At 37.6% G+C, this 24,133-nt stretch overlaps 1 protein-coding gene across 2 annotated transcripts in view; it reads right to left on the bottom strand.

Annotated features, from left to right (window-relative positions):
- Nucleotides 1–12,411, bottom strand: part of LOC131073977 (DNA cross-link repair protein SNM1) — a 51,302-nt gene extending 38,891 nt beyond the window's left edge. For both annotated transcript variants that reach the window (XM_058010512.2, XM_058010513.2), the window contains exons 1-5: nt 11,714–12,411; nt 10,497–10,677; nt 9,926–10,165; nt 9,670–9,814; nt 9,358–9,492 (exon numbers count right to left, since the gene is read on the bottom strand). In XM_058010512.2, the coding sequence (XP_057866495.2) occupies nt 9,358–9,492; nt 9,670–9,814; nt 9,926–10,165; nt 10,497–10,677; nt 11,714–12,197 (1,185 nt within the window). In that variant the 5' untranslated portion in view covers nt 12,198–12,411. The remainder of the gene's footprint in view (nt 1–9,357; nt 9,493–9,669; nt 9,815–9,925; nt 10,166–10,496; nt 10,678–11,713) is intronic.
- Nucleotides 12,412–24,133: the final 11,722 nt, after the last annotated feature.

Genomic DNA, 24,133 nt, shown 5'->3' with positions numbered 1-24,133 from the left:
ATGTATAGATGCATGCTTTATCCATGTTTTCATATGAACATTTAGAATTTTTCTATATATTTTAAATTTTCCCTATATTTTATACAGCCGTCCCCTTTGCCGTCCCCCCCCGTCCCCAAATTTGGGAAAAAAATTTGCCGTCCCGGAAACTCGTCCCCCCGTCCCCCCGTCCCCCCATCCCGGAAACTTGGGGTAACGTAGGTTAATATTAATGAATGTCATTACTGTTATATTATTTGTCAAAATTTAATGCACTGATTAGTGATTACTTTTTCGACCAACCCAGACTAATATTGATCGGTGCAAGTGTGCAAAGGATATGCTTGATTGTAGGTACTTGGAGTGCAAAATGAGGCGGAATTTGTGGTTCCACAAAGAGAGTGACAAGTAGACCACAATGCCAACCTTTATGTCAAGAATTTTCTGTTAACATTTTGCCAAATTTACATAACCCAATATAAAATATGCAGTGTGGTGTTTAAATATTTATATTATCAATAATAGTTGAGTCTATGGGGACTTGTCTAAAACCTTTCACCTAACCCTAGGACCAAGCACCTATTCAATTGCATTTGTTCACTCATTTCTGATTATGTTTTTGGCAGGCATTGATGATAACCCAATTTAGTTCTAATAAACCTTAGGTATTGAAACATTAAAAATAATATCATTAAAATATAAATAAACATATATAACCATTCATTATTGTGCCCATCAACCTTTGAATAAGTCAAAAATAAAAAGGAAAATACAAACATGGAGAAGGGTGAGAGCTACTACAGCTTGACCTAAAGGTTTGGCAAAGAATTAATGGCTTGGTTGGCCATCTCCAGCAAGACGCTCGAGGAAGACCATGCCTCTTCAATTAATCACTCATGCAGCTGAAACAAGACACCATTTCCAAAGTTTGACCAAGAATGGTGTGCCAATAGAGAACAGACCCACAACCTCCTTTAAATCTGAATCTTAGGGGCTCATTTCAACAAGGATAAAAAAGGGAGGGCTTTAAAAGGAAATTGGGGAGTTGTGACAAAATTCTGGAAAGGAAGGAGTTAAGGGCAGCTGGATACAGCCAAAAGTAGCTCACCATTTTACCCACTAAGGTCAAGTTTGGATGCCATCAGCAAATTCTTCCCCTTTTCTTTTGTCCGCACTTGGTATCAATGCTTAGAATGTTTGTTTAAATCAATATTTTGAACACCAGATCTGGGAGAACATTTTCTCATTTGCTTGCTGCTTATCATCCATGGCTATTTAGGGTTTGCAAGTGGGAATTTTGACTAGATTTAAGGATTTACTAGTTTGTTGGTTTTAACTACCTACTATACTAAATTAGCACGCCCATTCAGTGACTTTCAAACCTTATCCATAAGGAATAGACTGTGTACCAATACCAATACCAAAAATTCACATCATACCAATACCAAAAATTCACAAGATGGCCATAGACGATGTATATCCTAAGTCTCTAGGTTGACATATTCTGAATTAAGGGTCTCTTTTCCAAATATAGAACTAAGCTTGGTAGAAAAGAAAACTTCCAAGGCAACACTTGACAAAGGGAGTAATGACTCTATCAGAGCATATGTAGAGGGTGTATACTGTTGTTTTTATGATCAGAATTAAATTAAGCAGAAATCAAACAATTATTGAACAATTGACACAACAATATACCCTGGGAAAACCCTCCCACTTGAAGGGAAAAACCCAGCAACAACATTTCTTATATATATTGAAACAATTTGATTACAATATGGCCAAACACAAGGCCAATAATGAGATCAGTTACTAGATAGATCTGCAACTAATATAAGAGCACCTCTTTATTAACAAGAGCAAGTATTAATCTCCTTGAACAGGTATTTGAACTGCTGTGTATGAGTGTATGAAGCAAACTGAAGAATGTATGTGTATTCGATGCAAGTGAATGAGCCAGCCTTATGTATAAATATGTGGATCATACCCCTTCTTGAATAACCGGCCTCCAATAGAAGCAACTATTCAAATGTGAAGAGAGACGTCTCTTTAATAGAGGCGACTCCTCCTTGAGTCAACCTTAAGAGACACATCCTCTTAATAATTAAATAAACATTATTTAAAGTGGGCGGCGATTCTTAATGAGCATCGGCCTCTCAAGGAATATATCTCCCGCCACTACATACTTCAACATATGCCCCCTAAAATGTTGATTGTTCCTCTCCTTCTGAGGTGATCACCAATTGATAAATCCTATGACCTGCATAAGATAAGCTTCTTGATGCTCCAATTTGATGACAGTCGAGGAGCATGCTCAGCCTATAGATTGTCTAACCATACCCCATGGATAACAAGATGGTTTCCACCAATGGCTTGCAAGCCCTAAGGCCAACAAAATGCAAGTGATGAATGCCCTATAGCACTCTAGATGCCTAGATGGTTTCTACCAATGGCATGCAAGCCTTAGTGCAACAACATGTAGGCAATGAATGCCTAGTACTACTCTAAATGGTTGGATGGTTTCCACCAATTGCATGCAATCCCTAGGGCCAATGACATGCAAGTGATGGAGTCATATGTTAACGCTTAACCATCTAATGGACTCCAAGGAAAAGGGAGTTCTAAATAAGAATAGGTAAGTAGGAGTTGGTCAAAACCCCATACTCAAATCCTTGGCATACCCTATCATGGCAAGTGGTAACTCAAATCAGCAATAGTAGGAAACTCCTTGACCCAATAGTTAATAGGTAATTACCTTGTGCACTGTAGGCTAGCATGATTGACATTTCTAAATTAGCCACAAACTTGTTGATGTGTAGCTAGATCGGATCCTTCTAGGGCCAACCTAGTACACTTGATGGCTAAATGGCCTGTCAGCCTTAGCCATATCGTTGATTCATTTTTGATATACAAACCCTTGTTTGGCTCTGGCCCTAATTGGGCGTCTCATGTAACTTGTAATTGTATTGGACAAGACCTATCTACATGTAACTTGTAATTTTACTGGGCAAGACCTATATGTAACTTGTAATCAATAGGTCTGATCCTATTCTTGGCGCCAAAACAATAAGGCCGACTTGAGGTCTATTGGGAGGCATTGATACATATATATACGAGTTGATTTATAATCATTCAATATCATTAACAATCAGTGAAATACTTCTGCATATTGATCAGCAATCTACTACAGATATTCAAGCCTTGAGGTCAGCGAATTCACTTGGATAATCCTCCAACATCAGCGAACTCCTGTTTAGGATTGGCAGGCATCATACAAGGTTGGCGAATTATCATAGAAGATTGGTGAACATCATATGAGACTGGCGAACCTTGTTTAGGGCTGGCAAACTTGTCTACTGTGACAAGGAATACACCTAGGGCTCTTCAAGGTCTATGAATTCATCTACAGCTGGTGAATTCACTTACAAAGACAGCAAACTACACCTAAGGTCTAGCGAACTCAGTCTCAAGGGCAACGAACCTGTAGATCACCTTCAGATCTTCCATATAGTCTACAGTAGACTCTTCAGATAAGTCTGTCATAAGTTCAAGTCAGTTTGCTGCTTCATGTGTGAAGCTAATTGTAGATCTAATAATGATTTTCCAGTGAATACAATTAAGGATTTGTTGCTGGGTTTTTCACCTCCAAGAGGGAGGTTTTCCCAGGGTATCACTGTGTTATGTGTGCATTTCATGTTTTTTGTTTCTTACTGTCAATCTGATTGCTAAAATTCAACATGGTATCAAAGCTTGGTTAGAATTAGGAGTAATCAAATTGATTGTAGTTGTTCCTCCTCTTCCTATTTGCTCTTATCACTTCATTCGAAATGTTGAACAGTCTCAGGGTTGAAGATAGCTTGTTTGGTGCATCCAACTTCACATCAAGGAGATTCCAAATCATGCTTGCATTGAATGGAAGTGATCTTGCAGACTTTGTGGAGAGATCATCCATTGAACCTGAGGCAGAAGAGGAAAAGACTTCATGGAGGAAGAAAGATTTTCAAGATCAGAGAATGCTGGTTGACTCTATGAAGGATCATATTGTACCGATCATCTCCAAGCTGAAGACTGCCAACGAAATGTTCAAGACATTGGAAGAGATGTACGAAATCAACAACACCAGTTGTGCCCTAGCTTTGAAGCAGCAGCTTCATCACATCAAGACGATGAAAGGTGAATACGTCATAGCATACTTCATGAGGATTTCTGATTTGAGAGATCAGCTCTCATCCATTGGGAAGGTTGTTGATGACAGTGACTTGACCATGCTTGCTCTCAATGGTCTTCTGGCATCTTGGGAGTCTTACATTCAAGAAATTAGTGCAAGATCAGAACTTCCCAAGTTCGATCGTTTGAGAGCAGATTGCATATAAGAAGAGTCACAGTTGATAGCAAGAGGAATTGAGCGTGATCATTATGATGTAGAAAATCAAGTCCTTGCTTCGCATATGGATAAAGGCAAAGAAAGAAAGTGTGATAGAGACAGAGATTCAGATCCTGCCTCTAAATCAAAAAGGAAGGACTTATCTCACATCCAATGCTTTAAGTGTGACAAGTATGGTCATTTTGCTCGGGATTACAAATTCAAGTCTACTCTTGCTTTTTCTACAGAAGTTGGCATAGGGATATCTCAGGAGAAGCAAAGGTCAAATGAAGACTTCCTTTTCTAAAAGGAGGAAATGTCACAGGGAGCTTGACATCTTTAGCTTCAAAGGGAGCTTGTCAGGATCAGAGGGAGCCACATCTTTTGGTTAATGCATTCTTCTCTAGGAGAAGTCTGAGGTTAAAGCCCTCGTTCCACCCTCTGCGAGTAGGTATGGTGGATCCACCCTCTACGAGTAGGCATGGTGGTGATGCATTCTTCTCTAGGAGAAGTCTGAGGTTAAAGCCCTCGTTCCACCCTTTGCGAGTAGGCATGGTGATGATGCATTCTTCTCTGGGAGAAGTTTGAGGTTAGAGCCCTCGTTCCACCCTCTATGAGTAGGTATGGTGGATCCACCCTCTGCGAGTAGTAATGGTGGTAATGCACTCTTCTCTGGGAGAAGTTTGAGATGAAAGCCCTCTTCCACCCTCTGCGAGTAGGCATGGTGGACCCACCCTCTGCGAGTAGGTATGGTGGGTATCATGGAAAAAATTCCATATTGTGCTTGTTCATCCTCTGGGAGTAGCCATGGTAATTGTATTCATTTGCATTTTTATGGGAGCAGCCATGATGGTAGTCACTATGTGACTCGGTTATTGAGAAGGAATCCTCCTTAGCTAAGAGGGAGTGTTGATGTGTAGCTAGATCGGACCCTTCTAGGGCCGACCTAGTACACTTGATGGCTAAATGGCCTGTCCGCCTTAGCCATATTGTTGATTCATTTTTTATATACAAACCCTTGTTTGGGTCTGGCCCTAATAGCTATATGTAACTTGTAATCAATAGGTCTGATCCTATTCTTGGCGCCAAAACAATAAGGCCGACTTGAGGTCTATTGGGAGGCATTGATACATATATATATGAGTTGATTTGTAATCATTCAATATCATTCACAATCAGCGAAATACTTCTGCATATTGATCAGCAATCTACTCCAGATATTCAAGCCTTGAGGTCAGCGAATTCACTTGGATAATCCTCCAACATCAGCGAACTCTTGTTTAGGATTGGCAGGCATCATACAAGGTTGGCGAATTATCATAGAAGATTGGTGAACATCATATGAGGCTGGCGAACCTTGTTTAGGGCTGGCAAACTTGTCTACTGTTACAAGGAATACACCTAGGGCTCTTCAAGGTCTGCGAATTCATCTACAGCTGGTGAATTCACTTACAAAGACAGCAAACTACACCTAAGGTCTGGCAAACTCAGTCTCAAGGGCAGCGAACCTGTAGATCACCTTCAGATCTTGCATATAGTCTACAGTAGACTCTTCAGATAAGTCTCTCATAAGTTCAGTTCAGTTTGCTGCTTCATGTGTGAAGCTAATTGTAAATCTAATACTGATTTCTGAGTGAATACAATTAAGGATTTGTTGCTCGGTTTTTCACCTCCAAGAGGGAGGTTTTCCCAGGGTATCACTGTGTTATGTGTGCATTTCAAGTTTTATGTTTCTTACTGTCAATCTGATTGCTAAAATTCAACAAAACTTGGATGGGGTGGACAGGGACTTGTATCCACTTGGGTAGGATCATATTGCACCCTTTTTTGAACCATGGGCAAGATAAGGCTAAGGAAACGACTTGTCTTCAGGAGAACAATAAGGGATGATTTCATTTAGTAATAGCATTTAACCTTCATCGATTTTATTGTCATGTTCAGATTTGTATTGTATAAATGACATCTTAGTTATACATGACTTCATGGAATCTCATATTTCTAGTTAGGTATTTGGTAATACATTGCATGTGTTAAACTTGCAATTGCTGGGATCTTTTGTGCAAATATTGTAAGGGTTTATTAAAAAATCTAAAACTCTAAACCCTTCAGCCTTAGTTTGTGCCCCAATGTTATAATTCATGTGGACCAGTTGAGCTTGTCTTGTGCACTTCAATGTCCTCAAGCAAGCAGACAAGAAGTGCGAGACGAAATCATATTGTAGTGGTGTTTTCAAATCTACAAGTGTAGATTTAGGGTTTTCAAACGTCGTGAATGAGTAAGTTAAATTCCTTCTTTCTATTTAAGTTAAAGTGTTTCAGTTGTTGAAGTTGTGATTACTAGGGTTTCATGGATAATATAGTGATTGTCTATGACCTTAAGAACCCTAGTTGCCAAAAATTATAAAAACCCTAGTTCTTGTAGCAAAACCCTAAAATGAGCCAAATGACTTCTCAAAGAGGAAAATGAAGAGAGGGCTTGAGCAAGACTTATTAACTCAATTGCTCAACTCTTCCAAAAGAGCTAAGCATGCCAAAGGAACTGAAAGTTTGTATGACGCATTGATAGGGCAAAGTCTATAAGAGATGTAGTTATCCCTATTCAAGGTTGGGATTTATTCAACTATCACCATAGGCGTAGTAATGGTGACCATACCATCTCAAATATTTGGAGCTTGGACTTAGGGAGGTTGGTAGTGCCCAATATATTCACTAATGTAGAATTAACTAGGGCGATTGCCACGAAATATAATGATCAATCAAGAACCTTGTTGAGCGCTAAATGTGGACTCATGATGTTCAACAGAGAATTAATTTGTATGGTGTTCAACCTAAACATTGCAGCCAATATTCCCATATATTTTAATACATTAACAAGAAATATACTAAAAACAGATATTGTTGCAAGGTAAGATGGTTGCATCACCACAAGAAGAAGACCTAAGATAATAAGCTCACCTAATTTGCCAAAGATGAAATGGAGCCCTTCAATGTGGACATCTTTAAAGAATACTTTATCAAGGCATGCTATGCCTTGTGCCAAGTATTGGCAGTAGACTTCAAACCACAAATGCCAATGCACCTAATTATGATGGTTGCAAGGACTTGAAGAGAGATTGACTTCGCCACATACATTGCAAAAGGAATCCACCAAGAGCTTGTAACTGTGAAAACTGATGATAGGATCTTGCATTTCAAGTGGTATTCCATCTTGTGCCACATTCTTTTGCATCGTGGAAAAGATAATTGGACCAAGACACTACAATTGTGATTGCAAATATCTGATGGAACTACCATGCCAATCCAAGGCCAAACTCACAAATGGGATACGCATTGCAAGTCTTCAAATTATGTTTTGTTTGAAGAATACTTTGTACAAGTGGTATTGAGGCACTTGGGTGTTCAAAGCAACAAGATGCCAAAGATTGCGATAAAATTCTTGAGGCCCAAGAATAAATGGCCTAAGAAAGGAATAAGCCACGATTGGGGTTATTGGTCCCTGCATTCCTACACTACCCCTATTAGGGTTTATGGTGCAACAGTGGAGCCACATGTATTGCCAATACATGTACCAAAGAGAATTTGCCTATTTGGAAATTTTGGGGCAATGGAACGAACCAGATAAGTTGCATTTGAGGACTCCCAAGAAGGGTTCTTTATTCCCTCCAACAATTATGAATTCTTACTTCTTGATCACTGTGTTAGCATATTTCTGCTCTCATGCTTAATAGCTACACAACAAGTTGCTACTGGATGTTGGAAGAATATGATGACATTGGAAATCGCAGGATTGATAGAGTGCTTCACAGGATGCTGCAGAAGGGCAATGTTGCTAACAACAGCTATATCATAGCACACCGGAGTGGCAGAGCAATGATTCTGAGATTGATCTGGGATCTTACAGTGGTATCAGAGCTGTCCCAAAAATGCATCCCCCCATCCCCTACCATCCTTGACTCGAAAACTTGGTGGAACATAGGTATTTTGAAGTCTATGGGTGAGGTCCCCAATAGAACCCTCTCTAAATTAACCAAATGAATATATTTTATACTTTAATATATTTCACGATAATGTTTCTAAAAATAAAATCATCTCTAAAAGATGTAAAGATGCCTAAGAAACGGCCTTCAACACGAATTTTGCATTGTAGGGCCTTTAAAATGCAAATGTCTGCTAAACATCACATTTCTTGCAACAAAGCTACCTTTACCACAGATTTCAGCAGCACTGTAAGCAACATACTATAGATCAAAAACATACTTGACAGCCTAATAAACAGATCAAGCAGCAAACCACCCTAGCACAGAAAAATGTTTTTTTTCAAGAAATGATCATTGACCTAATAAGCAACAGTAGAACCATTTACTGAGAAAAACAAGCAGTGATCAGCAACTTTGTACAAATTTAACAATATAAAATGCAGATCAAAGTGTTCAATCGTAATCACTTTACGCATCACTTATTAACTTTATTTACATTGGAGCAAAAAGTATGTTTTCAAGGAGACCCTGAATTTTAGATCAGACAAAAAACCACCCTGGCATAGAAAAATGTCTTTTGCAAGGTGTGACCATTGATCTGACAGACAACCATCAGAAAACCATTAATGGAGCAAAACAAGCAGTAATCAACTTCATACAACTCTGTCAACAAACCATGCAGTATAAAGTGCTTAATGATAAATCATATTTCCAGTATTCATCATTATTTACAATGAAGCAAAAAAATATCTTTTAAATTGAACACCCTGAATTTATTTACTTTAAAATCCAGGCCAGTTGGTCCTGAAAAATGGCTTCCATGGCAACAAGAATTCAATTAGATCATAAAGCCTAAAGAAATATTGATCAGACTCAATTTCCATAATTAAACAGGAAAGAAGGACGTGCACATGATTTATTTATGCCAAAAAGGGTTATCCTGCCAGTAAAAGACTCTTTCTTTTGTTTGCTAGAAGGAAGGACCAAAGGATGTCCACAGGAAATAGGCTGGTAATCCATTGGAAAGAGATCAGTCACACACCTCAGGATGCAAAGATGACATGGGTAGAACATGTAAAAAAGTGCACTGAGCATCAGAACAAAGCCTCTCAGACAGTTCAGGCCAATCTAAACATGTCAAAATGCGCCTCCGTCGAGTATCAGCATAGACCTGCACCTGCATAACTCAAAACTAAGCAACTGCCTTTAAGTCAGCTGATCCAGAAAACAAAAAATTAAAAAATACGGCCACCATGTATCATACAGATCTTCCCTGACAAAAAAAATTCTATAGCATGAGAATATGTACACAACTGATTCACTTCAAAGAAGCAGACAATGTTGCTACCCTTACCCCAAGTGCCTTTGCAATACCAAGAAAGACACGCTCCTTTCCAATGCTGTAAGCTCCAACCACAACTAGAGTTTTTGGGTTCTTAGAAATTGCATTCTTTGTAACCTCGATAACATAATTTATGACATCTTTCTGGGATGGAAATCTGAACAAAGATCAGCATCAGATTCCTTTGGAAGCTGAGAAAACAAATACAAGTGACTGTACACCAAATTTTTAAAAATAAAATAAAGAACGATGCTTGCTTTAGTTGCACCTGTATTTAGGATTACAATACGTTGTATCAAGATACAAAGTATTGATATGCACATCTCTAAATATAGGATAGCTATGCATTTCTTTGCATGCCCGAAAGTCCCCTGTATGGAGAAACCGCCGCCCATCTCTAAGTTCAAAATATATCAAGGCTGCCCCAGGACAATGGTTGGCTTCGAGCATCATGACTTTAGTCCCATCAATAACATGTACATTGTCTATTTTTAAGGGATGTATATACCTGAAGAATAGCATCATCTTTTATCATCCAGCAAAACATTTGACATGGTTAAAATTTAGTCAAGGCTCAATTTAAGAATTTCTCACGACTTACACAAACTGCCTTACAAAATTATATTTGTAAATAAAAAATTCCAAGTATGGGTTAAGAAAAAACAGGCATCCTTAGCTCCCAAGTTAGAAAGATATCTCCCTCCATTAGATTAGGAAGAGAGGATAAAGGCACAGTCATAAACGGCTTATTTCATAGTCAAATCCTCTGTACATAATGCACTGTGAAGACTATTTTAAACTTCATAACTCAAAATTTCTCTATTCAGAAAAGTACTCACTTTGAATCAACAGAAAGACACAACTTTAATAGGCGAGAAGTAGCTGGTGTGCAGTAGATTGCACCATGTGTCCATTTCTTGCTTAAACCACCATAATGATCAGCGTGAAAGTGTGTCAAAAAGTATGCACTACAACCATCTACTGATCCGTATCGAAACGCATCAACTGTGAAGGATGTACCTGTAAAAAAGGCTAATAACTAAGAATTGACAACATAACCACAGGTAAAGGATGCATAAAGGATGCTATTTTGAATGGATGGCAACAATGAAATACAACAATTTCAAATTTGGAAACTGTAAATAAAAATTAAAAAACTCAGATCAAAAAGGGAGAAGATCAGTCATGGCATCCAAAATAGGAGGTTCATATAGAATGAGGATGGGAAAGTCCAGCCTAATCATCGTTCCACCCCCCCACAAGCCTGCTGTGCAACATCCCACATCAGCTACGACAACTAATGCTTAAGCCTTAAAATCAAGTATTTCAGACAAAGGGAGGCAATGAAATAAAGAAAATGAAATAATTGAGCAAATGGAAGAAGCTAGATGGCCTAAGGCTGTTTCAAATGACATTTTGTGCAAAAGAAAGAAGACCTGGATGCAATAAAACATGAAGTGGGTGAGTAAATGGAATATCTACTTGAATATGTGTCCCACGAATCGTGAAGAGATAAAGGCTTTTGTTATGGATAAGTTTCACAAGTGTATTCGGGATAAAGAGTTAACGAGAAAGAAAAATTATTATATCGGTGAGTTCAATCCCACTTGTGATCACCATCAAAAAGCATACATAGGGACTAATATTTCGTGGAAAGCCAAAAGTCTTATCACTCAATTAAGAACTAACACTCATCAACTCCGTTGTGAAACTAGTCATTGGAAATGACCAAAAAAAACTTGGGAAGAAAGAGTATATTTTTTTTTCATGTCTGGGAAAGTAGAAACAGAAAAACATTTCATTTTAGAATGTGATGCCTTCAAGAATTGCAGGGATAAGTAAGGTAATATCTTGACAGCTGACTCTTGATATAATTTATTTAGCAAAGACTTTGTTGAGAAGTTGGGGCCACTCATATCACCTTGTATAGAAAATGGACAGAATTGCACCCGAGACTATGGTGGACGTTAAAACTATTTCTTCTTCTTCTACATGGAAAGTGGCTTTAAAACCTTTCCTTCCCTTCAAATAAAGATAAATTCAAAGAGCAACACACCTGGGATTTTCTTATAGAAAGGGCACGCTCTGACCCCCTGCTGCTGACGCATTCCTGCGCCGCCAACCGCTTTGGAACTGGACAATTTCCTTTCAGCCTTGTACTCGCCTTCCTCCGCCGCCTTCTCCTTGCTCTTCAGACCCCACATCATATGCAATTTTGCTTGAACAAGTTGAGTTTTCCCCTCTGTTTTTCCTTTTCCACCATTGGCATGGGAGCGGAGGGAGGTCCAGTCAGCACCGCTTGCATAAAACGAATGTGCAAAGCTAGGTGACCTACAACCTTCATCAGAACACTCGCCCTCGCCCTTGCCCTTGCCCTCATGGGGAATTCCATATTCATCCAGCTCGTAAAGATTTTCAGTTAAGAAATTCTCCTTGTCGTTATCATTATTTTCTTCTTCGTCTCCTGAGTTTCGATCACGCGAGCTGCCGATATGCGAGGACTGCCAGTGTTCATCGGCCTGCAACTTTACGCGCTTCATGTGACCGAGGGCTTACTAGATTTCCAGGCAAGCTTTGGTACACTGATTCGAATTTTTACCCCGCCAGTGTACAGACTAAAAAGCCCTGCGGCGGGAAAGGAAAACGAGGTTTTCTTCTTCATTTGAGTATTATTTGAGTAAATATTTTTTAATGCAGAAGCTTAGGAAACGGAAACAGACTTTCTCTTCAATTAATCAGGCCCGAGGGTTCAGTGACGTGCTTATTTTCTCTTCATGACACTAACGAACGTGAGGTTTAAACGGTCAATATTTCTCATGGAAAAGCTTCATCTTTCTAGAGGAAAATATTTTTGCATTAAATAAAATTAATTAATTAGTAAATAATCAATTTAGATAAAATCGTCGGGAATCCAAATAACAAATGTTCAATTGTGATAGGTAATTAGATTTTGAAGAAAAAAAATTAAGTTGAAGGAATTCATTGAATAATATTTTGGAATTTTGGGATGTGAAATCTCAAATTTCACAAAATAGTTATTTTACCTTTGTTATATTCATAGAGACTTGATGCACAAAAATGAATTATGACTCATGCACCTATTAGAAGGTTGGATTGTTGGAATGTGCTCACCTCAATTTTCTCATGTCTAAATTTGCATAAGGATTAGTAATTTTTAGGGACAACTTCAGAGAATCTATCAAATTGTGAGGGTCAAGTTCTTTCCAATCAAACCCCTAGATAGGCCTATTCAACAACAATGAATGAAGATTTAGGACACAATATAAGCACACAACAAATCTAGTAACTTATGATGATGCAACTATGATAATGCTCACTCAAAGATATTAAATTTTCACAGTTCATTCTCTCAACGGCTCTCTCTCATCCTAATGATGGATCGTGGAGTTTGATCTGAAACGTTGATGCAGACAAAATACACACAGTTGAATCCAGAAGCTTATCATAATATGATTATGCTTTAAATTTTGTATTCTCTAACCTCCTTAATAACTCCTAGATGATCTCTCACAATCCAATATTATTTCAAATGATTGAGTGAATGTCCTTAAATTCAATAGAATAGTACTTGAATCAACACAAATGTGAACTAAGTCAACTCACAATTGCTAGTGAAAATATCAATGAGGTGCGAACTTGAATTTTGAGTTTTAAATATCAAAGTTCAAAACCATGATTGTGAGAGTAACCTAGGTCGAGTTGACACCTATGATCTAATTAAAAGTGATGAAATGTGGATTTAGGGATTAAGCTCATCGACCTTTTGGGGATGAATGATAATGGGATTTATTGGTAAGCATATTTATCAATGTGATTTTCACTAAAATTAGTATGACTTGTCCAATGGATAGGGAAAATATTTACAATATTTAAAAAATTACCTTCGGATTGGTGATTTCCTTTTACATTTCTAAGGGGTGGCACTCTCATATGATGGGGATATTGCGGTTTTTTCTATTTTTGATCTAAAAGTAAAGAATTTACACATATGGGAGAAAAACAATAAGAAATTCTAAATACATTCATTTGAGACATTATTTAAGATTCTTTGAACAAAACTAGAATGAACAAAGTGAAAAATAAAAATAAAAAATTGTAATAACTAATGGAGAGAAAAATATATGTTAATGATTTACCCCTCCCGATGCGTCTAGGAATACGGCGGGAGGAGAGAGCGTGAAGCTAGCAGCTTGGCGGCGTGAAGCGTGAAAGAGGGGAAGAGAGGGTGCCACTTCGATGTATGTATGATTTACCCCTTTAATGTACAAGAAAAAATTGAAGAATCAATTGTAAATTAGACATTTGAATAATTTATAATAAATGAAGAACATAAAGGCACAAAGTTTTCAAATATTCCTATCGATCCTTTTGTATTAACTATATTTCTTGTGTACCAAATGCATAAGAAAAATATGAAGAAACTGATTAAAAGTTGAATCTATGGATAATTAGTTGATAGGCTTTGTTTTATGTGGACTTGCCACACTACATCTTGCCGCAAAAATTGTCTCACACTTGAAAATAGAATGCTAATATAATGTGTATGAAATTTCCTCTCCCACGCATGAATCTAGAATGCCGAAAAATAGGTAAATACTAGCACTTGCACCCTAAGGAGGTGCAAGGGTTATGTCGATAGGAAACAATAACTTATAATCGTAGATGGTTATTTTGATATGTGATTTGTGCACAAAATAGTTTACTTTGAAAGATAAATAATCAAAGTATTTATATACAATCTTTGTTGAGACATAAAAAAACTATCAATCTTATACATTTAGATCGTAAAGATTACTTTTTTCCTTGTTTGGTATGAATGAATTTGAGGTTAGCTTTGTTTTTTTTTCTTTGATTTTGTTATGCACAGTGAAACAAGTAGTTAGTATTTTTTTAGGAGGAATGCATGCATGGTTTTATATAGAAGGTTTAAAAGTAATAAATGTGGAAGTTTGCGAAGCAAAGAAAGGAAGCATTAAGCATTTGATGTAGCAATTTTGGAATAGCAGGCAATAGAATTTTTATTTTATTTTTGTATAGAATATAAAAGTGAAATTGCTTACCTTTTACTCATTACAATGAGAGTTGTTGTAGTCAAGACTCCTCCTTTTTCCTAATAATTGTGTATGGATTATTCTTCATTCTTGAATATCAATCAAAAGAGAATGGTGGTTCTATACGGAGGTCCTTTATTGATTTAACCCTTGCTATAGCTGTAAAAGTTAACCCTTGTCTTTTTGTTTTACCTATATCAATTGTAGCTTTTGGTAAAGTTAATCCTTGGGATTTATGTATGGTAATTGCCTAGGCCATGGATAGTGGAATTTGTCTATGATTACCTAGGGATATTGGTGTTATAGGTATACTTTCGAGTCATCTTGGTTCCAAGGTGGGCCATTGTAATTATCAAACCGTACAACTACATACAAAGGTAAATCTGGTGGCTTAGAACCAGTTGTGTATGCAATATCTAGCACCTCTCCATGTGATCCATTGACAAGGCATGCTTGTATCCATAGGTTGGTTGTTAACATTGTCTGTTGGCCTCTACATAGCAGGAGTTCGTGGGGAAGTTGATTAGCATCATTGTCGGCATTTGGTTTAATGTGTGTTTTGATTGCAACACTAAGTGCAATAGGAAGATTTAGTAGTTTAACCATTTTTTTGTTGTGCATTGTAACTAAATCATTACTGGAGTATAGGTGCATTTCTTTGTAAAAAAAAATTCTTCATCAATAGATAGTAGTTTTTTTGTGCGTTTCATTAGTAATTCCCAATCTTGTTCAATTGGTTGTGCATCACGTATGTTTTGTAATATTCGACGGAAGCCAATTTGATCTTGAGAATCACCCTATTGACGAAATATTGTTTGAAGTGTCACAATTGTAGTGAATTGCTCCCATAAAAACTTGGCATTTGAGTGTGATGCATAGATAGGCTTGTCCATAACAGGTGGTAGTTGTGTTGGGTCACCAACAAGTATGATTGATGTCCCACCAAAGCACAAGTTTTGTTGGTGGGGGAAAGCTTCACGCAGTCTGTTATCTATTTTCAATAGTAGCTTTGGTCCTATGAAGCTCATCTCATCAATAAGGAGGTATTTTATGTGTCTCATATGTTCTTGAAATATTAATAGTGATTGGCCCCTTAGTGGTTGCACTTCTTTTATTGGAATCTTAAGGGCATAATGTATAGTTGAGGCATGTATGTTGAATGCGGCAATTCATGTAGGAGCAACAACAAGGAGTGGGTTATAATGTTTTGATGCTAAACTCGAAAGTGCATGTTTAATGCAATGTATTAGGTAGGATTCGCCTGTCCCTTTTGTTCCTTGTATGATCATGTGCAAGGGTTGGTTGAAGGATTTTTCATTATAATGTTCTTGAATAATGGTAAGTGCAGGTTCTTGTTTGGATGATAGTGGATATGGTGATTCATTGGATTGTAACATGGTTTCTTCATCTTGTTCATGCATCTTATTTATGCTTATGAAATGTTCAACAGTGCCATGTAAATGTGGGGGAATAGAACATTCATCCCAATTATTCATGTTGTCAAAGTCATGTCTACCAAGCATTTCAATGACATTTTGATTTCCAGCAATACGAAGCCCCATTTGTGATAGCAACTCCCATTCATTCATATGTACAATGGTTTCTAGATTTATCTCATTATCAGTGTCCTCATCTTTTTCATGGTTTTCCTCTATATCAACTATGTGATTGACATGCCACACAAAATATTTATTTACATTCATTTGCTTCCAATTTGTAACAATGTCTTTTTTGGTGAGACCTATTTCCACTGAAATGTTACGAAAATGCTTGTATAGAAGTAGGTCACTCCAACAAAATGTTTCAAATTGTTCAGAATCCTCGTTTAGAATAGCACAAAATCGAGGAAAGACATTGAAATTTGCATTTTATTTCCCTTTTTTCCATTTGCATCCTTTGTGAGTGGCAGAAAATGTAAATGATCTAGCAGAATCAATAAATGTTGTTGTTTCCATCTCAAGAGGGTGTTGTATGTAGGAGTGTAGATAGTTCAATTGTAATGCAATTTTGTTTTGGTTTCTTTTGATTCAATGGAATAGTTTTCTTCCAACACTTAGTGTCATAAGTGAGCAATTGCAAACAACAAGCGGTAGTTTTTGAAGCATATGGCATGTCTCTTGTGCACTTATATCACGATCTACAATGATTTCAGCTATAAATTTGTGATATGCTACTATTGCTTGGTCCTCAATTGCTTGTTTTTTACAAATTCGTGTTAACGTATCAATACAAGACTCTAATTTTCTTTCTGCCTTGGATGCATATTTTGTAATATATTTAAGAACAAGTGATTTCGATACAACTGGTTGGCAATCCATATTAGCTCTCCATATTGAAATCATTTATGGGCAATGTATATTCAATCTATCATCATTTCGTGCAGGGGTATATATTTTTTGGCCAGATCTGTCGCATGATAGGGAAGAGCTATCACATTCAGTCCAAGGAGCCTTGTAATCACACTCTGTAAGGTGACATCGCTTGCATAGGCATGTTGCCTCAGTACATTTTGTGTGCCTTTGAACATAGTTGATCAAGTCTTCATAGTCAACAAGTGTATTTCTAGAGAAGATCTCACCTATATGTAGCAAACAAGGATCTTCTTCTGAAGATCAATGTCTTGTGTTGTTTCTATCTAATGATGCACGACGATTGGATGCACTAACATATTTGTCAAAGAATGACTTAGCTATTTCTATAGCAACAAGGTTGTCCCAATCGAGTTTGTCCATGTCTAGTGCATTGTCAAGCCAAATGAATTCATGTATATGTGCAGATCCTCGATGTTGCCATTCATATCTATACCAATATTTTTTTGCACACAGGAGTTTCTCTATTACTTCTTCATGAAATATTGTGAACCATTGATGCAAATATAGGGATGTTGTATGAGGGTTATTGATAATGTTTTTTGTGCAATCTTTATTAGTTTGCAGTTTGGTCGACGTGCCATTCACAAATAGTCGTTGTAAATCTAGTGATTTTGTATCTGCGAAACTTAATGTGAAGAAGAGAGTAGGGGATCATATTTGGATTATCATGTTTGACAACTCACCACGATACTCGTTCCAATAAGAGCGGGTCCCTCTTAAGGAAGAACCAAAATGCATCAATTCTTCGGCTAGCTAAGTATTGGGCATTTGTTGTAAGTGTAGGTGAAGACTATCGATGGTGTTTGGTATGGAATCCTCTACATTTTGTTTGACAAAAATGGAGGAAAGTCCTTGGTTGCGATGTCTCGTCATTAGATTGAATACAAAATATCAAACTCTTGGATGGCATCCAAATCTATTATCATGAAACCTCATCAAGTGCAACACATGTTCATGCATTTGAACTTCTCTATAGCGTGGTTGCAATTGCAATGCAATACCATTTGGGAAGAGTGTGGGAAAAGCCACGTCTAGAAGGCCCTCGGTCTTGTATTCATTTATTGGTGAAGGGTCAAGTTGTGGCCATTGAATAAGGCTATCATGTTCATCTGTAATTTGCAAGGTATCTTTGATGATTTCTAGTTCAGGACAACTATTTGGTAATTTAGCCATAAATGATGTTGAGTAAGTTATTTCATTTTCATGTTGACCCTCAGCAACCATATATTTAGTGTTTTTTGCTTCCATTTGTTCATGTTCAAAACCAATGGTATGAAGCATGGTTGAAATGTCTATATTTGTATTCGATAGTTGTGCTAAAGAATCAACATCTATTTGAACATCTTTGTAGTATGGGTAATATTTGATCTTATATTGTAGTGCAACCCACACACGTACTCTACTTACATAGCAATCATAATGGTCCCCTTGTGCATGCAGTATACAAACTACAAGGACATCTAAGTCTGTAATTATATGTGAGAAATATTTTGCTATTGTTTTGATATCTTGTGGGAAACTAATTGTATAACCACTATATTTTTATTGTCCTCTACGAGCATGACTTGCTTGAACTATTGGACTTACCCGTGCTATGAGTATCTCTTTGACTTGGGTTAGATTTTTTAACTCATCTGGTTGTTTGCCTGGGTCTAAATTATTAGATGCCGAGAATCGATGTCTACCTTTCTCACGGAAATATATAGTACAAATTGGACCATTGTTTGTTGCATTTGTATGTATTCCAGGGTAGCATTCACAACATATTGTGCATGTTTGCAAGTCTGATAATGCATCTGTTCTATTGCGAAATCTTGTTGAGGTTATTATGAAGTCATTGTTTGGTTGTGGTTTGGGATGGTTTGTTGTCTTTTTTTCTTTGCGTGTCATATGACGACGAATACTTATTTCTTCTTTATGGCGAGCATAGTACTCTTGACTTCTTTTACGAGTTTGCAAGTTTTGTTTTTCAATTTTGGAGGATCTAGTTTGAGAATTTTGAGGGGTGTAGTTCATCATCTGCAAATGAAATTTTAAGTGTTATTATCAATGGTAAGAAAAAAATTAATATGTAGAATTGCAAATTATTAATCTAAATGAAAAAAAAAAAGTGTTAATTATATGCATCATGTAGTAAAAAAAACAATTTGAGGAAAGGTAGTAGACACATTATTTTCATGAAATGAACTTAAATTGTAATACAAATAAATGTGACATTGTCTTGACACATATTATAACAAAAAATATAAAAAATAAATATACAGATATTTAAAAAAATATATATATACATATCATAAGCAATGAAGCTTGATCTAGGTACTATTATTGTGCATATCATTGATTTTGGCCAACAAGGAGTTGTTCTCTGCAACAAAATCTATCTTCTCAACTTTGGTGATTGTTGTTTTCATTTGACCTTGAACACCAGTTGAATCATTTACAAATGAGATAGTGAAGATAAATTGATTGAATAAAGCTTGCTTAATTATAGCCTCAGCATTGATCTCCACTTCTTGGTTGAATTGTAGCATATATAAATTCGTTGCAGAAATTCCAAGGAGGTAGGTGGTTGCTTCTTCAAAAGCAATAGCCCACCGTGTGCCTATGTGATATGCTAGCTTTAGTTGAAGTATATATCTATAAATACAATTTACAAATGTAGCCTTGCACTTAGAACAATTATATGTCTTATATGGTGGAGCGGAGTGGGTTCTCTGGTTTCCGAATACATGAGGGTTTCAGCTACAGAGGCAGTGCAGAGAGGAGATGGCCTTTCAGGAGAAATCGCAGCCACGGATGGAAGGCGAGTAGCCGAAAAACACCGCTACAAGGCCCTTGGTCATGGAAGGCTCTGGGGAATGATAAGCCTGGAACAGAGGGAGAAAAGAGGGTCCCAAATCACCTTGGAAACAAAAGGCAGGCTTCTTCCGGGGGTATCGAGAACTCGGAACCGGCCCTAAAGTTGATTTCAGGACAGTGCAGGAGAAGTTCTAGTGGCCAAAGATATCTTCAGAAGAAGCTAAGGTTTTAGAGGTAAACCCTAATGTCGAAATAAGTAGAGTAATGACGGTTGAGCTTTCAAATGATGCATGGAAGGACTCTCTTAGTTTTTTGTCAGACAAAGGCCTTTTTGTTAAATGGGAAGGAATATGGCCGACCTTCACCAAATTTAGGAATTGGTGTGACAAAAACTGGGGGGAAGGCATGGACCTAAAAATATCGGGCAATGGTTACTATTTAGTAATCTGCCCAACAGCTCAGGATAGAGATTGGATTATAGAAAATGATCGTTTCTTTATTGAAGGGAGAGGATTAAACATTTCAGCTTGGACCCCAAATTTTAACCTGTGTGAAGCCTCAATCGAAAAAACCCTCATCTGGATTAAATTACAGGGTCTGCCTTAGGAATATAAGGATATAGAAACGTTGAAACAAATAGGTAACCATTTGGGGGATTATGTAATGTCGGAAGAGCTTGTAGACCCATCTGATTTCAGCATGATTTCAAGACTATGTATAAACTGGCAGACAGTTCATAACATGTCGGATACCCTAGAAATTAAAATAGGGATGGGGATCTGGAAACAAAAAGTTATGCTAGAGGTAGACACAGAATCATGTGCTAAATGCACCAGCAAAATTCATCCATCGGGTTTCTGCAAGAAAGAAACAAAAGGCAAAGAAATAATGCAACAACATCTGGAGAAGGAGATTATTAGATTGTCTGAAGGATATCTTGGAGAATATCAGTGGAATGTAAAAATTTGGGAGATTCAATCACTTGCAAAAAATGGTGGAAATTGTGCAAAGGGATGTCAGATGGACATAGTCGACTATTAGAAGAAAATCATTGATGAGACTTTTATGATAGAGGCTCAATCTCATGATCAAATCAATAAGGAAATTGAACCAAAGAACGTTAGTGCAGGTCGGTTCCACATTGCAACTGGGAATGCAAGGAGTTTGTTAGTGAACGGAACTCTAGATGGTGATAGGAGGGAGGTGGCCTTAAGTGAGGAGGGTAGCAAATCTTATCCTCTGAAAATAGGTCTCCTCCACCTGAGGATAAAATCCCAGCCCCACAAATGTGTAAGGTAATCGATCAGGCACCACAGTAGGGGAACATGATGGTAACTCCCCCTTCCAACACAAAGAGTTTTATGGAGGACAACATTATCCGATCCAAACAGGAGACTGAGAGAAAATTGGAGCATATGCACTCTCCGTGCAACTCAAAGAAGATGGGAAGAAATGCAAACTCTCCAGGGGAGGACCCAATATATAAGGATATCCAAATTTCCCCAATCATAAACCTAAATAGTTCCTTTGAAGAGGTTGAAGAGAGCGGAGGGAATTTTTCAGGGTCAGATTATGACTATGAATCCTCAAGATTCTAGGATGAAGAGGATGAATTGGGATTGGCAGCAACAAAAGGAGTGTAAGGGAGGTGATCTTTGGAAACAACTCTATCCCTTCAATCCAAAGCCAAAGTGGGGGAGAAAAAGAAAAGAGGTGCAAAATCAAATAAGTTCAAACTAGAATTGGCGGGCAATGCAGCAGGCCAAAGCAAATTGAGATCAGGAAGAGGCTATGCCTTTTCCCAAGGGCAATGAGGACCCTCTCGTGGAATGTCAGGGGCTGCAATGCCCCTAACAAGATTCGATTGATTAAGCGATGCACTGATCAAGTGAGACCGGACATCCTTCTCTTACAAGAAACAAAGATCAAAGAGGAGGACTTTAGTTCTTTTAATAGGAAATTTCAATCATGGAAATGTAGCTTGGTGGGAGCGCAAGACAATTCTGGAGGCCTAACAACTCTTTAGAAGGAATCAGTGGTTGAGGTGTTTGTTGTTAGGACCACTCGGTGGTGGCAATGGCTGAAGATAAAATCAATGCAACTTCAGACAAGCTTCTTCCTCTTAAACATACATGGGCCTAACAACACAAATATGAAAATGCAAGTATGGAGTGAGATATCTGAAATTTTGCGAAATGACACGGAGAACTTATTCATTCTGGGAGGAGATTTCAATGTCGTACTTCGACCTTCAGACAAAATGGGGGGAGTGGGTTGGAATAGGTAGAGTCAAAGAGACTTTAGCTCCTTTGTTATAAGCTCAGGTCTGATTGAAATTCCGCTCAAATGGGGGATTTCACGTGGACTAATAGAAGGAGTGGCTTCCTAAATATTGTTGAAAGGTTAGATAGGTTTTTTATAGCTGGAGATTGGGCAGAGAGCCATTAGACTAGCGAAGCGGAGATTTTACCTATCACGGGATCAGACCATTATCCCATATGCCTAAGGATTCAAGATGACAGTGCTCCAGAGAGATGTCCTTTCAAATTTGAGACAATGTGGCTTCGGGACGGTAGCATCAGAGACCTTATTGCCATATGGTGGAAACACAAGCCGGTTAATCTAGGTAATAAAGCTTTCACTTTTTTCAAAAAACTCTAGTTTGTAAAGGAACAATTAAAGCATTGGAATAGAGAATCTTTTAAAAATATATTTAAAGAGAAGATTGATTTAGAAGAAGGCTTAAAATTCTTACGTGAGCAAATTATCAATCATGGGATGGATGAAGAAATTTTTTAAAAAGAGAAAATTCGTAGCACTAAATACTCAGAGGTTTTATCTAGAGAGGAGATATACTGGAGGCAAAAATCCAGAGAAACTTGGTTAAAGGATGGAGACAAAAACACTAAGTTTTTCCACAACTCAATCAAAGTCAAAAGAGAACACAAAAAGATCTTCTCAATCAAAAACAAAGATGGAATTACATTCACAGACCTCAAACAAATTAACCAGGTAGCAATAGAACATTTTTCAGAAATTTTTAACAAGATGGATACTCAAGAGGCAAACATGCCTCACATTCTAGAGGTCATTCCTACATGTATCATGGAAGATCACAACAGAAGGCTAATGGAGCAGGTTTCTTTGGAGGAGGTTAAAAAGGTTGTCTTTAGCTTAGGTGCAGAAAAATCTTCTGGACCGGATGGCTTCCTGACCCTCTTCTTTCAAAAGTTTTGGGACATTATGGTGGAAGACATCCATGGAGTTGTAGAGGAATCTAGGAAGGGAGGTTTTATTTTAAAATATTTCAACAACACCTTCATAGCTTTGATCCCAAAGAAGGCGGAAATCAACTCTTTCGATGACTTTCGCCCGATATCTCTTTGCAACTCCATATATAAAATCATTTCTAAAGTCATTTCAAATATATTAAAACCAATTTTGGATTTAGTCATATCAAGCGAGCAAAGTGGTTTCACTCCTGGCAGGTCTATCTTTGAAGGTATAATCCTCGCCCACGAAGCTGTTCATTCCATTCAAACAGCAAGGACTGAGAAGATGATGATAAAGGTTGACATTAGGAAAGCATATGATGAGGTAAATCGGGATTTTCTTATAAAATTCCTCTAGAGGTTTGGTTTCAGCGATGCATGGGAAGCTTGGGTTAGAAGCTGCATTAGACCCCCTAGATTTTCAGTCCTAGTAAACGACAACCCCCAAGGTTTTTTTGAATCTACAAAAGGTATAAGGCAAGGTGACCCTCTCTCATCGTTTTTATTCATTATCATGGCAGAAGTGCTCAGGCATTTTATCTCCAAAAAATGGGAATTAGGTGTTTGGAAGGGGGTTCAAATAGTAGCAGGTGTAAACCCCATTACACATTTACAATTTGCAGATGACACCTTTCTGGTAGAAGATGCTTCTACTAGGGAAGGAAGGGTAATGAAAGAAACCCTTGATATCTATGAAAAAGCTTAAGGGCAAAAAGTTAATTGGCATAAGTCTGAATTTTATTTCTTCAATTGTAAACCATGCAAGCAAAGGGAAATATGCAGAATTTTGGGAATGAAAGTGGGGTCCCTTCCGGGCAAATATCTTGGAATCCCTTTCTTTGGAGGAGAAAACAAATCGGAGTTATGGAAAAAACTAATCGATAGCTGCATTAATAAAATGGAAGGGTGGAAAAGCAGATGGCTAACTTCAGCTGGCAGAATCTTAATGCTAAAAACAGTT

This window comes from Cryptomeria japonica, chromosome 9 (genome assembly GCF_030272615.1).
Source record: "Cryptomeria japonica chromosome 9, Sugi_1.0, whole genome shotgun sequence".
NCBI lineage: Eukaryota > Viridiplantae > Streptophyta > Pinopsida > Cupressales > Cupressaceae > Cryptomeria > Cryptomeria japonica.
The sequence above is the reverse complement of the archived record's forward strand: the minus strand, read 5'-3'. Positions and strand labels throughout refer to the sequence as shown.